This window comes from Pteronotus mesoamericanus, unplaced genomic scaffold (genome assembly GCF_021234165.1).
Source record: "Pteronotus mesoamericanus isolate MK-2021 breed Mesoamerican mustached bat unplaced genomic scaffold, CSHL_Meso_final scaffold_174, whole genome shotgun sequence".
Lineage (NCBI taxonomy): Eukaryota > Metazoa > Chordata > Mammalia > Chiroptera > Mormoopidae > Pteronotus > Pteronotus mesoamericanus.
Window position 1 is genome coordinate 6597351 of NW_026555309.1, and position 14167 is coordinate 6611517.

Here is a 14167-nt window from a genome sequence, read left to right on the forward strand (position 1 = left end):
TAAAAATTATTAAGAACTGCAGCCAAGCAAGGTCAGTCTGGCTAAAATAAACTTATTGAAAAGCTTATTATGGCCCTGGCCAGGTAGCTCAGTTGGTTAGAGCATCGCCCCGATATGCCAAAGTCGTGGGTTCGGTCTTTGGTGCGGGCATATACAGGAATCAACTACTGAATGCATAATAAGTGGAACGACAATTCGATGTCTCCCCCTCTCTGTCTCCCTAAAGTCAATCTAAATAAATAAATAGATAGCTTATTAGTCACTAATATTTTCTAGATCTCTGTTTACTTTCCACACAAACAATTAAGCTAACATATATTGAAAAATTCTCTGAATGTAACAATTAGTATGCTTTTAAGGATAATATCAGAAAATAAAAATATATGTATATGCGTGTGTGTGGAGGTCATGAGGATGTAGGGCTATTCAGATGGCAAAATTATTTGCGAAATCACTTGCTACTTGTAATCAAAACTAACGTGTTCCTCATAGGGAAATAAGAGGACATGGCCATTCATCTGTGCTTTAAAAATTGATTTATTGAATTCACTTTGTAAATAAAATTAAATAGATATACAAAACATTTCTCTTACCTAGAATCTTAAGATAATATGCTTCCTCATAAATCCACATATGGACCATTTTAAAATCAAAAGATAATATTAAACAGATTCAGGACAACAGTTCTTTATAACATACAGCATTCCTCTACCTAACAAATTTTTTTTAAACATAAGTATTGCCAAATTATCTTCTATTTAAAATTATGTAGCAGAGCTTTTCATGAATTAAATTTGTCTTACTCAAGAAGGTATTATAAACAGAATAAACATTTAAAGCTAAAAAGTTCAAACATCAATGATCACTGATTTAGATTAACACTAGGAAGTAGAATAAGTAATAATTGCTTTAGAGAAATACCAGAGAGTTTTATGTGATTGCTCATTATAATTTAAAATAATGCTACAGGGAATGTAATCTTGGCTTGCTAACTTTTTCTTAATTGAGTATGTGAATATGAATACCTAATAATGCAGTTCAAGTAAATAATAGTTTGCAACGTTGGCAAATTTAATAGGTTAAAACAGGGCACATTCTACTGGCATATAATTCTTGTTTTATAATTACTGAACATTATATTTCACACTATGATCAAAACCTAGATAATTTTAGCTTTGATCTTTGAAATTGGTTTTAAGATTCCACTGTTAAATTAGAAGATGCTTATAGGAAAAGTTACCCAAATTGAGTTGGGAAGCTTTTTTGCCTTAGACTCATGACCCAAAACTTAATGATAAAATGGAGAAGATATAATGAACTGTATCAGGAAAACCAAAGCAAGGCAGATAAAACTCCCCATATGGGTTGCTTATCACATGTCTTACTTAGCGATAAACAGCTTTTATCTTAATACCTTCAGAGCATTAATTTTTGCTAACTGAATGTATCATTGCTGTTGGTCATTGATATCAAACAACATTATTAGTTATTCATTTCCTTTATTTTGAATCTTAGGGGGGAGACTTACAAATGAAAAGATGGGTTTTTATAATATGTAAAATTGTGAACAAGTTTGAAAAAAATTCTGGAGCCTTAATGGATGTATTTGGTTTTGGTTATTTTTACCATACAGTCACAATATCTGCTATATATGTTTTATTGCGAGTGATGATGCATATAGTAATTTCCCATTACAAAACACTACTGTGGAATGAATGGAAGAAGGTTAGTCAGAACTAGTGATAAATCAGAATTTTGGAATAGTTTTAAAAAGATAAATTTATTACTTACAACTACATTTATAACAAACTAGTTGTGAATATGTTGTTTTCCCTAATTGTGTGTTTTTGAGGAAAGGTAAACCAGTGCATGACATATCTAGAACAGAGGAAATGCCCAATAAAAGTTTGATCAGACAAACAATTAATGAATTAACTAATGACAAACATTATTCCATTCCCTTTTACAAATACATAAGTTTTTAAAAGGCAGACATTGTTAAAGTATCTCTTTTACAACTTTATGTTTACGTATTGCATTACACTTTTCATAATAAGTTCACACATCTTACGGTGTTTAATCCTCATGATGAACCCTGGTGTCAAATAGGCCTTGTTATTTTTATTTTGCAAATAAAGAAGCTGAAGCACTGACAAGAAAAGTGACTTGTTGATAATAACAAACCAGTTATGTCACAGCTAGAAACCATGTCTTTTAACTTATTTCACCATGGCATTTTTTCTATTTATGAACACTTTTTAATTACTAGGTTTAAGCTTGTCAGAAGACTCTCGTTTTGGTTCTCCTGTCCATTGTTTTTGTATAATATTTTCTCAACCATTTACTTTATTCTTTCTTTTCTAAATTCTTGTACATACTTCTAATTATACATCAAGCAGAAATTAGAATGGAATAATCTTCTGTAGTCTCTTTGCTGAAACATTACAGAAGTGTACTACAAAGATGAAGTTAAGAATCTGAAGGTTTCTACTTCAGGTAATATGGCGGATGCAACGTCCTGATACAAAATGCCTGGGCCATGCTTTGTGACAGACAGGAGATAAAGCTTAGGGCCCAAGTTGGGCATGTGTGTGTGTTTGTGGTACCCGGGCTGAGGACAGGGTTTGCAGCAACCCAGGGTGGAGGGAGGCTGTTCACAGCAGTGGGAAGATCAGTGGGGGTAGATTGGGCTTTGGCCTCTCCCTCACAGTAACTGAACCACCAACAGTTTCCTGGGTAAATAGATTATTAAAACATGGTGGGTACACATTATGGAATACTGAATTAAGAAGGATCTGGTTTATAGAAAATACATTTATGTATATCAAAATATACACCCAAGATAATAATACATGTTTTATAAAAAGATAAACATAAAACATATTAGAATGTTTGCCTACAATGGGGAGGGTATGAAGGTAGAGGTTAGGCATAAAATAGAATAAGTAAATAAAGCCAGAGGAGCTTTGCTTGGACCAACTATAATTGTGTACCATGAACTAACAGGTGTAAGGAGTATGATCACTCAATCCTATCAACCTGGGGTTAAAGTAAAACCAGAAGGAAGGAATAAATTCAATAGATAAAGAGGAGATTTGATACATACACTGTAAAGGAAAAAAAAAAACTAGAACAGCGATCTAAGGAAATAACCAAGAATTTAAATTAGAAATATAAAATATGGGGAGAAAAGTTCAAACAACATTGAATATAGAGTGAGAGGATCTAACAGAGAGCCAGAGAGAGGCACTATTCAAAGAGATAATGGCTGAGAATACTTCGTACTTAATGAAAGACATACATTCTCAGATTTAAGAATCACAAGAATGACAAATAGAAACAAAGAACATCAAAGACAAAGAGACTATGTTAAAGCTGTCAGAAAGAAGAGGCAGACTACCTACTGAATAATTAAATTGATAAAGGGCTAAGCTCTTGAAAAAAGTGATAGAAGCCTTAGGAAGATTCAATATCTTCGAAGTGCTGTGAGGAAATAATTCTCATTCTAGACGTGGGCACCTACTGAAATCGTATTTCCAGAATGAGGACAAAAAAGAAAACATCTTTATCAAGCAAAAACAGTTTAGATCAGAAGACCTTCACAAGGAACTCTTAGAGCATGTATTTCAGGAAGGAGAAAATAAATGCTAGATAATCTATTTTATGATTAAGTATGGTGAGTATTTTATAATGTTATTAAAAATCAATTTCCTTTTAAAAACAATAGCACATTTCTAAAATATTAGAAGTTCCAATTAATGCAGCATGAATTGTCTGGGTTTTACCACCTGTTTTGCCTCTAGATAGAGCATCATCATTGTATCAGATTCCAGACAATCACTTCGTAATCTGGTGTTAGAAGTCTTTGAGTCATGGACACAATGCTGCATTGTAGCGTATAAAATTATACTCCATTACGTAATGTTGTAATTCAAAATGAAGCAAATTCTAAGTCCAAAAGATGAGGCATCAAGAACAAATACTTCTATCTAGTTTCTCAGTTTATATAAATAGAAGCATTTAGGAAAGACTTAATTGCAAAACTGGAATAACTTATAGTTTATACTCAAGCCAAATCCTACAATCAATCCTGCAATGATTTCAACATTTGCTTCCACAATACCTAATTCTAATGTCTAGGGCAATTGCTGAATATATAATAGGTTTTGTGTATTTGTGCACATTAAATCTTATCTAACTTGAACATGAGTGGTTTTATATCATAAGAAATTGTGTTCTATTGAGCTATAGTATCAAAGTAAAGAGCATTTATGGATAACTAAATATTGATGTTGAAGTATTTAATCTACTGCAAAACTCATTTAATGCAAACATACCATGGTGATATGGATATTATTGATATTATACTTGAAGGGGATATTTTCTTCCAGTCTTTTTCATGAAAACTTAATTTCCTTCTCGGCGAATTTCGAAGTTGTTTGACTGTGTCAATTTCCAGCACAAATTTCCAAAAGTACATAAAGTGTGTATTTACATAGTAGAGATGAATTTGAGTGACTTTTAAAAATCTCACAGTGCCAAATCTATTGCTGCCTATTTACAATCACAGGTGAAAAGTCACACTATGCAAAAACTTAAAACCACTGTTAAGTTTATTATTATATTGATTCTAATGTTTATCTTCATGCCACCATCCTGTTTTACTTTCTGACCAAGTACAAACAGGACTGATCTCAAATCAAATAAAAATTGGTGCTTTTTAAAACAAAAGAAACAAAGCAATTACACTTGCAGAAATCAAAAACAAATAGATGAGCTGAGGACCTTTAGGTTAGTTTCAATAGATCTTACTTTTTTCCTTTCAGCTTCTTTAAGATCTGGCTTTGTATCTAAATAAAACATCAGAATTTGGGTACTGAATACCAAACAAGAAGCGGCTATAGTCTAGTTGTACAGGTTTATCATCTACTATTTCTAAATCAGAATAAGTTAAAAGTACAACTAACAATTGTTTAATTTCATTAATTGCCAAAAATCGGCCTGGGCATTTGCTGTTTCCTAGTCCAAATGGCAGTATGTAATACTTCAGCCTTTTACCTCTTTTGAAAAAGGTGGTTTTCTTCTTACCGTTTTCTACAAAACGGTCAAATCTATACTCCTGTGGGGAAAGAGATAGAGAGTGTTAAAAAATTTACATGAAATATTTTGAGTCCACGTCCACAAAGTTGCTAGCTCCCCCTGCCTGTCTTAGAAGACTTCTTTTAAGAATGTAAAACTAAATGTAAATCATGTATAAACTTTCATAAAACTCAACATCTGTGAAGAAATTACTTCCCCCATATGAAGTGGAATCCAAACACCTACATGACTCTCCCTCCCCATTCACATTTCTCTCCTATGTGTAGAGGCAGTATCGCTATTTTTGTTCTTGAAGATGGGCCCTGACTTCCGGGCGCTTGATGGACTGATGTTGGGTGGGAAGGTCAGGGCTCTGGCACTGCCGCCATTGTTACTGGAATAATGAATAGGAGCTGCTAACTGAGGATCCATAATATTATTTTTTCCTATTCCTCCCCAGCCAGCTACAAAAGGATGAGAACTATGAGCTTAGGGTTCAATGTTTATGTTTGGATTCAATAGATATAAAATAATAAAATTCACATAAAGCACTAGAGAGGAGCGAAGCCACAAAATCGATCTTGCTTGTTTTTTGATGGTGGACTGAATTTCTCCTATCACAGTTCTATTAGAATGAACTCTCTTTGGGTTAACTCTAGGGTGGCAGGTGTTTCTGATATGTTTTCATAAGTAAGTTCTATTACTTGTTACAGAAAACAATGGGACTGGTTCATCTCGGGTGTTTGGCCCACCATCTTAATTTATTCTCACTTGAGTTTCCAAGAGGAGACTGAGTGACCTTATTTCAGCCCATGGTGAATTAAACCATTGATTAAATTAACACGTGGTATGCATGAAAATGACCAAGTATTTCCTGTGCTTGGTGCTCATTAGCATTAGACCTGCTCAGCACACAACTTGGATATGAACTACATAGTGTCAAAGGCAAAAGAAGCAGGTCAGATGAAAAGCATTTCAGGTTATAGAGAAAACCCTACAATACCTGGATGGATTCTGAATTCATCATAAATGATCTAATTGTCTCACTTCATGCCACTATTAATGTCGGCAAAATCATTTCCTTTAAAGGAACTGGATTTATCCTCATTTATCTAGGATATGTATTTTGATAAATACTCAAGCTTAGAAAACACACTTCGGTAGCTTCTATTCCCCTCCAACTTGTAAGTTGATGCAATCAAAATGACAAATTAATCTGCATTAGAATACAAGTGTATTTTCCCACAGAGAAACTTCTGGGATGTATTTAAATAGAATCTAATCAGTTCTAAACTAAAACTATCTCTTCATCCTACGAATAAGAATACTCTTTGTTGACATACATTTTGTTACTGGAGATAGAATTACTGTACGGTGTGACCTTAGTTAGTGTTTACATTCAGCTCCTTCAAATTTCTAGTCCATAGGAATGTCACTCCTCTACTTTTTCATCACATTCTATCCAATATCCTCATACTAAATATCTTAGAAATTCCTGTTTAGCTAAATATATTATGAAACAAAAAGGGAAGAGGCTCCCTTCTTTTGCTCTGAGACCATTATCAAGGTCAAAGGGCACATAGGCATAAAATATATTTATTTTAGTAGAATTTTATTTTCAGTTTGTTTTCTATTGCCAGGGGAACTAGAGCAGGAACTAATATTAGGAAAAGCTTGTAGCAGCTGCAAGGGATATAGCCTGGCTTTAGCCATAAAGAGGAGTATAATAGTCTCATTCCTGAGATTTGGAGGTTACAGTGTCAAAGAACAAAGCGTTAGAAAGCTCAAGATGCACACATTCATCTGGGACAACTTAAACACAGGATTCATCATGTTGACTTAAATTCCTATAACCATAATAGCTCAGTGTTTCGTAATTAAAATGAGTCAGTTGAATGCAATATTATTAAATGGATAAGAATAAAGAAATCATAAGAGAAAGGGTAAGACATTGAAATTCCCCATTGTCCCTCTAACAATGGTCGTAGATGACTCCTCAACATCTTTCTTCTGCGTAAGATTTGTCTAGGCTCCAATGGTGGTAATCACATCGCTCTGGCCTCTTACTGATTTAGGAAAGGGTGTGTGAACCAATCTCATTAGTGCTACGGGGGAAAAGTCTGTGCGGACATCTGGGCGAAGTTCCCTTCTTTTGAACAAAAACAAACAAACAGACAAACACAAATGGTCATCGCCCATTCCCCTCTGGACCCACTTTTATGTGAAAATGATGCTTGCAACTGCTGTGGCTTTCCTGTCACAGGGTGGAGACAGGGCTAACCCACAGGAAATGGTAGAGCCAAGAAATCCCAGGAGATTGGAGCTGTCACACTGTCTTATTTATCTCTGCATTTTTTAAGCACCCAACAGAGTGCTATACACATAGTAGAGGTTCCATATATGTTTGTTGAATTAATGAATAAATACATGACAATAAAGTATATTTTAAAAGCAATCTTCAAGCTTTTGAAAAAATAGAGATATTGAATAAGTAAATAAACATGTAGAGAATGAAGAGCAGATGAATATTCAGTGTTTACAAGGGGAAAATGGTATACTATTTAGCACTACAAATCAACACTGGATAGATGATTCACTTTTCTGAATAGAGAAGAATTTTTGGTATAAGTGACTGAGGAACATTGTATAACACCCTAATTTGTGTTCTCCAAATATTATGTTTAGTTCATTCAACAGATTTTTAAAGTACTTCCTCTATGTGAAGCATTGAAGTTAAAAAGGCATAAACACGGTCTTATTGAGGCAGATGACATACAGTACGATCAGGTCTTGTATTCACTCAGTTCATCATTTGAGTATAGGACTCTAGATTAGACAAAAGATATGACCTCCTAGAAATAAAAAATGTCATTGTTTTGAATGGATGACTGAGGGGCTGCACTCTTGCCCCTGATTTACAGTCAATCCTCCTGGGAGCAAGATGACAGATGACAGAAGTCCCTTTCAATCTCCACAACTTAGGTTCCAACCAGTGGTGTGCTGCAACTAGCTTGTGCTAGCCCAAACACGTGTGCTTATCTCTTTTCAACTCCATGTTTAGGGCCTTCCGGTTGGTTACATTAAATCAGCCAAGGTGGGAGTATTTATACTATGAAAACCGACAAACTCAGGGCTTTTCAGAGTGCTGATCTAGCAGCTGGTTCCAGCATAGCAGGTGTAGCAGTTTACTGGTATGGCAGAAACCCTGTCAACATGAAGCATCTGGCTATGAGACAGCCATGTGATAAGGCCAAGCCCCTAAACCATAAGCTCTTAGGGACAGAGGCCTTTTTTATTTCTGTGTCACCCATTATGCCCATCAAAGTGCCTTCTGGATAGTAGAGATGCACTATGCATTTGTTTCCTTGAAGTATAGTAGGGGCACAATCTCTTTTAGTTTGAGATACACACAATAATTATTTAGAGGCCTTTGAATTTCAGAGCTTAGTGGGTACCTCAATGGCTTTATAATTACTGTGTGGTTTCACTGTTTTCTTACTTTAGGAGGTTACATGGTTATGATAATCTGTTATCATCTTAAATGTTTGCTGTTTCTTCCATATGGACCTCCCCAGGCCTCCTTTTATGCCTTAACGCTTCTGGCCATAGAAAGAACACCCAAGAGATGTGATCTTTTCCACAGTTCCAGTCTTGCATTTTGTCACAAAAGAAATCATCACTATTTACCAATTCTTTTGAGAGCCAGTGCTTGAATTCTGTCTGGTAATAGATGTAAATCTGAGGAAGCCTTCAGAAAAATTTAAAGAGCTATCCATTCCTAGCTAATATATCTAGATATTCTTGGATAGCATTTAGACCAACAGAAACAGGAAGAAAGAATTGGGAAGGGGTGTTTTCTTTGCCCTCTCTCAGTGTTTTAAATGTTATTTGTCAATTTGTTTCCTCACACACACAAGAACCACCTGAGCAGCTACATCACAATCAGCTAAGCAACAAATATTCAGGAAAATAATTCTCAACACAGAGGTTACATGTTGGTAGCATATAGATTCAGGTAGGTTCACCAACACTTCTTGTTTAGCCAACATTGTGTTTTAAACTTTATTTTTCCAAACATCTGAAAATTCTATTCTAAGCTTCACTTAGAAATCTTGTTTTTTGAGTTAAAAAGAAAATGACTTGGCCATACCAGGCCTGCATGCTTATAAGATCTGAGGGTTAGCTCGAAAGTAGCCAAATGGTCTCATTAAGATGACTCCCAGGTTCTCCTTTTGCCACACTTCCCACTCCTCCAGGTAGTATTGCTCTATTTACATACAAGCCACTTCATCCATTCAGGCCCAGTATAGATTTGAGTGTGCAATATCTGGGGTGATTTAAAATTTTAACTGGGGTATATTTTCACTTTCAGTACACTCATCCATCCCAGTATCCCCTTGTTTATTCACTGCCTATGGACACCCCACTGTGTGCTGGGCACTAAGCTTGTAGCATATGGAAGCACAGACAAGTAAACAAGTAATCACAAAATACCATGTGGTGTGGACCATAATAAGAAATAAATAAAAGGTACACACATAGGGCACAGAGTGGGCGATGGCGAATTCTGTAGGAATAAAGTGGGAATCAGGGACTCTGTCAAAGAAGAGGTAATTAGGAATGATTCTTGGGAGAAACATTCAGGAACAGAGAGACATGTGAAGGAAAACCATGGCCTGTTTTTGTAATGTAATATTCTAGGGTCTCTGGAACTTGAACATCCTGAAACCATGCCTCGTTGGGTTGGGAGAACCTATGTGCTGCTAAGGCTCGTCAGTGTCTTTGTGCTCTGAGAATAACTACTTATCTGGAGTTAGTCTTCCTCATGTTTTTGATCCAACAACAATTGCCTGTTTTCTATATCTAAGGCCTGGTCTTTCCATTCAAGGTATAGTGTACGAAAGAAAGGAAAGGGGAAATATGGGCCCCTGATGAGCTCCTGGGCAAGGGCTCTTAGCAACAAATGGTCAAGGACAGATTGGCCTTCTTTACTGTCAGTGTATTGTTGTTTTTGGATGGGCATCTGTTGTATGAGCATCTATAGCATCTTATCGCCATCCTAAGTTGTGAAGAACAAAAGGAATCAATTTATATGCCTGACGGTGGTTAATGCTTAGTAAATGTTTACAGAATGATTACAGAGGACCTTGCCAAATCATATAAAAATGGTTCTGAACTATAATTATTAGAATTCCACAACTAATTTCAAGAAAACAATACCATGACAAAGAATTAGCTAGTTAATTTTAACATTAGTCAGGCATAATTGACTAATGTTAAGTCCAGTAAATAATAGAGAGTGCTTATCAATTTAACTTAGAGCTACCCCAGTGATGCTAAGTCAGCATTCACAATACTGCGATTTTGATCTTCCACAGGTTGAGCATGAGGCCAACCCTTCTGATTATTATGAAGTTTGATCAATTTGTTACGTGAAGTTTGGCATTGCTAGTTAATATTCTATAGAAATAATTGAATATAAACATAAATCAGCACACTTTCAATATTTAACTTTGATTTTTAAATTCCTAAAAGTCTAATTTATGGTCCTTTTTATCACTGGGGCAGGGTCAGGGATGGAGGATGGAAGGAACCCAAAGAACAGGACCACAAAAACAGTGGTGGTTTGGCAAACATTTATTGAGTATTTGTTGATTTTATTATTGTGACATAAATAGTAAATTTAATAACTATTGGAATGATCATATAATGAAAGTAATACTGTTAAATGCATTAAAATTGTAACTAAAAATAAAGCAATTTAAAAATATTTTTCAAATATTAATTATTTATTTTCCCTATTTATTGACTTCCCTGGGTATGAAGATTTTGATATTTACCAATGTGGAAATAAAGCTTGTTGTCTGGGAAATGCTCCACGTGCTCACTCACACCTCACTTCCAACTTGCTATCATCATTCATTTAATGCCCCTTCTTCTGAAACACACAGAAACCATAGGTATATTCTCCCTAGCCTAAAAAATTTTGCCTTGCTGATGAAATCACTACAAATTATCTCATCATATTTGAAGCTGTCTTCTTCTTATTAGTTTCCAAAATTCAACAATATTTTAATCCAGGCTGGCTGCATGACGTCTCACTTAAGAAACTGGATTTAAAAGTGGTCCATCTTAAGAACTGCTCAAAAAGAGCACAGAAATTCCCTTTGAAAACTAGCATTTTATATACAAGAACCACTGCAGCAACAGCATTACTTCATGAGATACACAGGCAGAATATGACTGCATTCAATTTGCATGCAGGTGGTGAACCTCTGAAATGGTATTAAGGGATGAGCCAGGGTGGATTAATTTCCAATCTTTGATATTCATTAACTCCAGCTTTGGGGGAAAAAAATACAAGGAGATGACACAATTACCCTCAGAGCTTCACCTGTGAACAGCAGCTTTACAGTCTCAAGTTCATAATGCCATCCTAACTGCTCAAGAAGGAGCATATATCTTCAGTAAAATGTGAAAAAGTATACGGGCTTAACTATAACCATGATGGTATTTGACTTTGGGATATAAACCCCGTTATGGAAACACTTAGCAAATTGTCATCGTTATTTATCCTTTAAGCCTCCTGTCAATAGCTTGCCTTTTGTGGTTTTCAGTAATTCTCTGCAAAGCGAAACCTATTTATGCCCTACAGGTAATGGTGGCCTAGGTACAATGCCCATTTCATTGGAAGAAACTAGCATTGAGTCTCATTACTGTATTCCTATTTATGGGTCACAAAAACTTTGAAGAAGAGATCCTTAAAAAACACTTGAGTAAATAGGAACATTTTTCCATTGGAGGAAAAACAGAAGTCATCAAACTGTCTCAAATCCTATCTGAAACAAGGTGGTAAAAGGGAGAGGTAGAAAGAGCTCATGAGGAAGAGGAATGTGCTTGCAATGTCTAAGAAGTAGCAGTGACCAGTTCAACATTTCTTTACCTCTGGAGCTTCAAAGACTTCAGGGTCATAGTGCATGGCTGGAGGAAAGATGGCTAACAGGTCCCCCTTGCGCAGAAGGTAGTCCTGGGTCTCTGAAGGTAGAGTCAAATCCTCTTGGACAGAACGCATGATGGACGAAAATGAACTTAGTCGTAAAGCCTCGAGAATGGCACTTTCTGAAGGAAAACAAGCAATAGCTTCTTACACTATGATAGCTCCAGGGGAGGGCCCACAGTTTACCCCATTAGTTTTCCTAATCAGATCCACTGAGCGCCGAGATGGTGGCTTTGGCCTGACCAGAGTGAAGGGGACGGGTGAGACAGCTGTGGCTTTGGCATTTCACAGACAAGGAGCAACAGTGCTGTGCTTGGGCAGAAAGTCATTGGTTAGGATTTTTGAAGGAAAGAAGAGTTTGCAAGAGAGAAATGTTGTGTTACAGGTATACCCACTGTAAATTAAAACCATATCCCAGTTAAAAAACTGCTGGTGGGTTATTTCACCAACCTTCAGGACAGCTATGCCTTTAAAGCCAGGCTGAGACATTTAATAACCACTTAGGCAGTTAATAGTAAAGTGATTGTAGTGGTGCTTTCTGAGACAGCTTAACACTTAAATTCTTTTATGCTAGCTGTAAATAAAATGTGAGTCAGCATTTGTTGGAAAAATTTCAAAGGAAAAATACTTTTATAAGATTCAGAAGAAAACCCTATTTCTCCTGCATCCAGGGAAAATAACAGCCACCATCATAACCTGGAAGATTCCAGAAGCTGAATGTCCTTGCTTTCCCAGTGGCCTTCACCTTTTGCTCCTAGCACGACAGATTTTATGGCTAATTTCCGGCAATTTATCCTGGCAGTTTGAGGAGGAATTCCTTTGGGAATAATATGCATAATTTGCATAAATCATTCTGATAGCATGCATATCAGCATGTAGCTCCTGTCTAGGTCTGCATCTCTGCCTTCATAATCAAAACTGACTATGTTTTCACCAGCGTGAATGGGTCCTAGAATATAAAGCTTGATTCTTTCTAATCAGCAATGCGAAAGAGAGCTCCAAATTGAGTATTTCCCCCTTCACATGGTAACAAATGGTTGTTTATGGAATGCAATGTACAATCACAGACACACCACACACATAGCCTAGCTTCCTAGTGTTCAGCAAAGCTCTAAAACAGAGGTACTCATTATTAGAGTATAGATGCACGCTAGTCCAGTGGGGGCTCCCGCCAGCCAAAAATTAAAAATAAATACTATTTCACTAAAATTTAAATCTATGCATGGTTTGCATAATGCTATCAAGTAGCTTTGGGTGCCTTCTCCCAGGAGGTTTTTCCCTGGGCATGCGTTTGTCTAAAGAAATCAGGCTGCGGTCAGCTCTGTGTGGTCAGTGTGGTGATTCAATGTGACGTCCGGTGAAGCTGTGCATATTCTTTTGGACTGCCATCGTTATTATAATCAGGCAGCGTCAAAATGGTTTGTTGGTGATGAAGCCAGAAAAGAACTTTGGTTTTGGAACATGGACTCTACTGCAGATAGCCACAAGGCACCTGACACAATGGATTTTAGCTGGCAGGACACCAGCGACCAACATTTCTATGGTAAAAATCGAGGGTCGGCTTTCCCTGTACCGCTGCCGGCTCTGTTGAGTCAACAACAGCACAGCATCCTTTTAGCTTGTGGTGTGAAATGGTAGCTGACATATGGAGCAGCACCGTTTCCCCACCAAGTCCAGTAGGGGAGTGGGAAGAAGACATACAAAAGCTAAAGAATTGCAGGGTGGCTGCTGCGACAGGGCAGGCATTTAACAATCCAAATAACATGGTCACATCGGATTGGCTGACGTGCTCGCGGGAAGCAGGGCAGCTTGCGTCCACTGCAGTATCACAAATGACAATTGGGCGAGCATATCTTCTGCAGAAGTTAATCACAATAATGGAGCACAAAGTGTGGCTTAGCGGTCAGATCATAAATGACAAATCTGTTTTACCTTCCAGTACCAGTTATGTGTGCAAGACGAGGTTGGCTCTTGCTCTGAGCGATCATGCCGATAATCATTAGGCAACAGAAGTAATGAGTTGCATTATTATTAACAACGGAGAGTGGGGCTTCCGTGGCTCTGTGTTGCCTCATACAGGCACAAAAGCCA

General features: G+C 36.7%; 1 protein-coding gene across 2 annotated transcripts in view; it reads right to left on the reverse strand.

Moving 5' to 3' along the window:
- Positions 1-525: 525 nt before the first annotated feature.
- The window catches only part of LOC129084169 (cytochrome P450 7B1), a 165114-nt gene continuing 151472 nt past the window's right edge, over positions 526-14167 (reverse strand). Inside the window, exons 5-6 of one of the 2 annotated variants that reach the window (XM_054590198.1) lie at positions 12023-12198; positions 526-5119 (exon numbers count right to left, since the gene is read on the reverse strand). In XM_054590198.1, the coding sequence (XP_054446173.1) occupies positions 4832-5119; positions 12023-12198 (464 nt within the window). In that variant the 3' untranslated portion in view covers positions 526-4831. Of the gene's footprint in view, positions 5120-10881; positions 11015-12022; positions 12199-14167 lie in introns of those variants that run through there. The other variant, XM_054590199.1, reaches the window with a different exon arrangement.